Genomic DNA, 2,144 nt, shown 5'->3' on the forward strand with positions numbered 1-2,144 from the left:
TACGATCGGTGCCATAATGTCCTTTTGCAGTGTTCACGACAGCAAGACTGTCACCGACATTTAACCCCGAGATCCCAGAAAACCAGGTTAGGTTTGCTATAGTCTAAGGGCAGGATACGACCTCACAAAGGACCTAGAATATAGCTGGTGTACCGACCGCCAGCCAGTGCCTAAGCCTTTCATTGCAGGACTGCTTTATTAGTGAGAAACACTGATGTCCCTTTATATGTACAAGCCTCACTTCAAACATCCTGTAGATGATAACACAAAACATAATTAAAATGCGCACATAGAAGATAATTTTTGTTTCAGGCAGTTGTCAAAACAGTGCAGCTCGAAATAATCCTGTCCATACTACACATAAGCGTACCAAAAATGTGCAAAGTATTTGCGTACAAGGCCAAGTGGAATACGTACGCCTTCGGAAGCAGCAACTATTGCCTGCCGTATGTTTTCATTATTCCATTACGAACTTATCGTTGTATATCGTTTTGGTGTGACAGTACTCGCCGCCAGCCGCTGCTGCGCCCAGTCCCGTTCCGGCGCGGGCGGCAGCCGTCACGAGAGCACCGCGCCCAGGCCACACATGACGATCCCGCTCAGTCCGGCCGCACCGTGAGTGGCCCGGCCGGCCGGCCGAGCGGGGCTGGCCGGCCGGCGGCGCGCGCCACACCCTCAGCATCCCCGCAGGAGTGGCGGCGCTATCTGGCGGCCGGTGCACCAGGGGAGCGCGCCGCCGGCCGGGTCAGGTCGGCTGGACCCGGCCCGATAGCAGGCCCCGGCCGACCCGCGGCCACTCCGGCGATCACGCGTCCTTGCGGGACGTCGGCGACGAATGCGGCCGTCACGATAGGGAGCGGGCCGGAGGCTCGGTCAGGTCACCGGCTCAGACTGCGGGCCGGAGGCTCGGTCAGGGTCACCGGCTCAGACTGCGGGCCGGAGGCTCGGTCGGGTCACCGGCTCAGACTGCGGGCCGGAGGCTCGGTCAGGTCACCGGCTCAGACTGCGGGCCGGAGGCTCAGTCGGGTCACCGGCTCAGACTGCGGGCCGGGGGCTCGGTCAGGTCATCGGCTCAGACTGCGGGCCGGGGGCTCGGTCGGGTCACCGGCTCAGACTGCGGGCCGGAGGCTCGGTCGGGTCACCGGCTGAGACCGCGGGCCGAAGGCTCGGTCGGGTCACCGGCTCAGACTGCGGGCCGGAGGCTCAGTCGGGTCACCGGCCGTGACTGTGGGCCGGAGGCTCGGTCAGGTCGCCGGCCGTGACTGTGGGCCGGAGGCTCAGTCGGGTCACCGGCTCAGACTGCGGGCCGGAGGCTCGGTCGGATCACCGGCTCAGACCGCGGGCCGGAGGCTCGGTCAAGTCACCGGCCGTGACTGCGGGCCGGAGGCTCGGTCGGATCACCGGCCGTGACTGCGGGCCGGAGGCTGGGTCGGGTCACCGGCCGTGACTGCGGGCCGGAGGCTGGATCGGGTCACCGGCTCAGACTGCGGGCCGGAGGCTCGGTCGGATCACCGGCTCAGACCGCGGGCCTGGAAGGCCGGTCGGGGTTCCACGGCTCAGACTGCGGGCCGGAAGCTCGGTGTTGATCACACGGCCGTGACTGCGGGGCGGAGGCTGGATCGGGTCACCGGCTCAGACTGCGGGCCGGAGGCTCGGTCGGATCACCGGCTCAGACCGCGGGCCGGAGGCTCGGTCAGGTCACCGGCCGTGACTGCGGGCCGGAGGCTCGGTCGGATCACCGGCCGTGACTGCGGGCCGGAGGCTGGGTCGGGTCACCGGCTCAGACTGCGGGCCGGAGGCTCGGTCAGGTCACCGGCCGTGACTGCGGGCCGGAGGCTCGGTCAGGTCACCGGCTCAGACCGCGGGCCGGAGGCTCGGTCGGGTCACCGGCTCAGACTGCGGGCCGGAGGCTCGGTCAGGTCACCGGCTCAGACCGCGGGCCGGAGGCTCGGTCAGGTCACCGGCTCAGACCGCGAGCCGGAGGCTCGGTCAGGTCACCGGCTCAGACCGCGGGCCGGAGGCTCGGTCGGGTCACCGGCTCAGACCGCGGGCCGGAGGCTCGGTCGGGTCACCGGCTCAGACTGCGGGCCGGAGGCTCGGTCGGGTCACCGGCTCAGACCGCGGGCCGGAGGCTCGGTCAGGTC

General features: G+C 67.7%; 1 protein-coding gene across 1 annotated transcript in view; it reads right to left on the minus strand.

The window, feature by feature from the left end:
• The window catches only part of LOC119103232 (uncharacterized), a 12,478-nt gene extending 12,463 nt beyond the window's left edge, over positions 1 to 15 (minus strand). The window contains exon 1 of the mRNA XM_037226674.1: positions 4 to 15. Within this exon, the coding sequence (XP_037082569.1) occupies positions 4 to 15 (12 nt within the window). The remainder of the gene's footprint in view (positions 1 to 3) is intronic.
• Between the last annotated feature and the right edge of the window lie 2,129 nt (positions 16 to 2,144).

This window comes from Pollicipes pollicipes, unplaced genomic scaffold (genome assembly GCF_011947565.3).
Source record: "Pollicipes pollicipes isolate AB1234 unplaced genomic scaffold, Ppol_2.1 Scaffold_5724;HRSCAF=6776_pilon_pilon_pilon, whole genome shotgun sequence".
Lineage (NCBI taxonomy): Eukaryota > Metazoa > Arthropoda > Thecostraca > Pollicipedomorpha > Pollicipedidae > Pollicipes > Pollicipes pollicipes.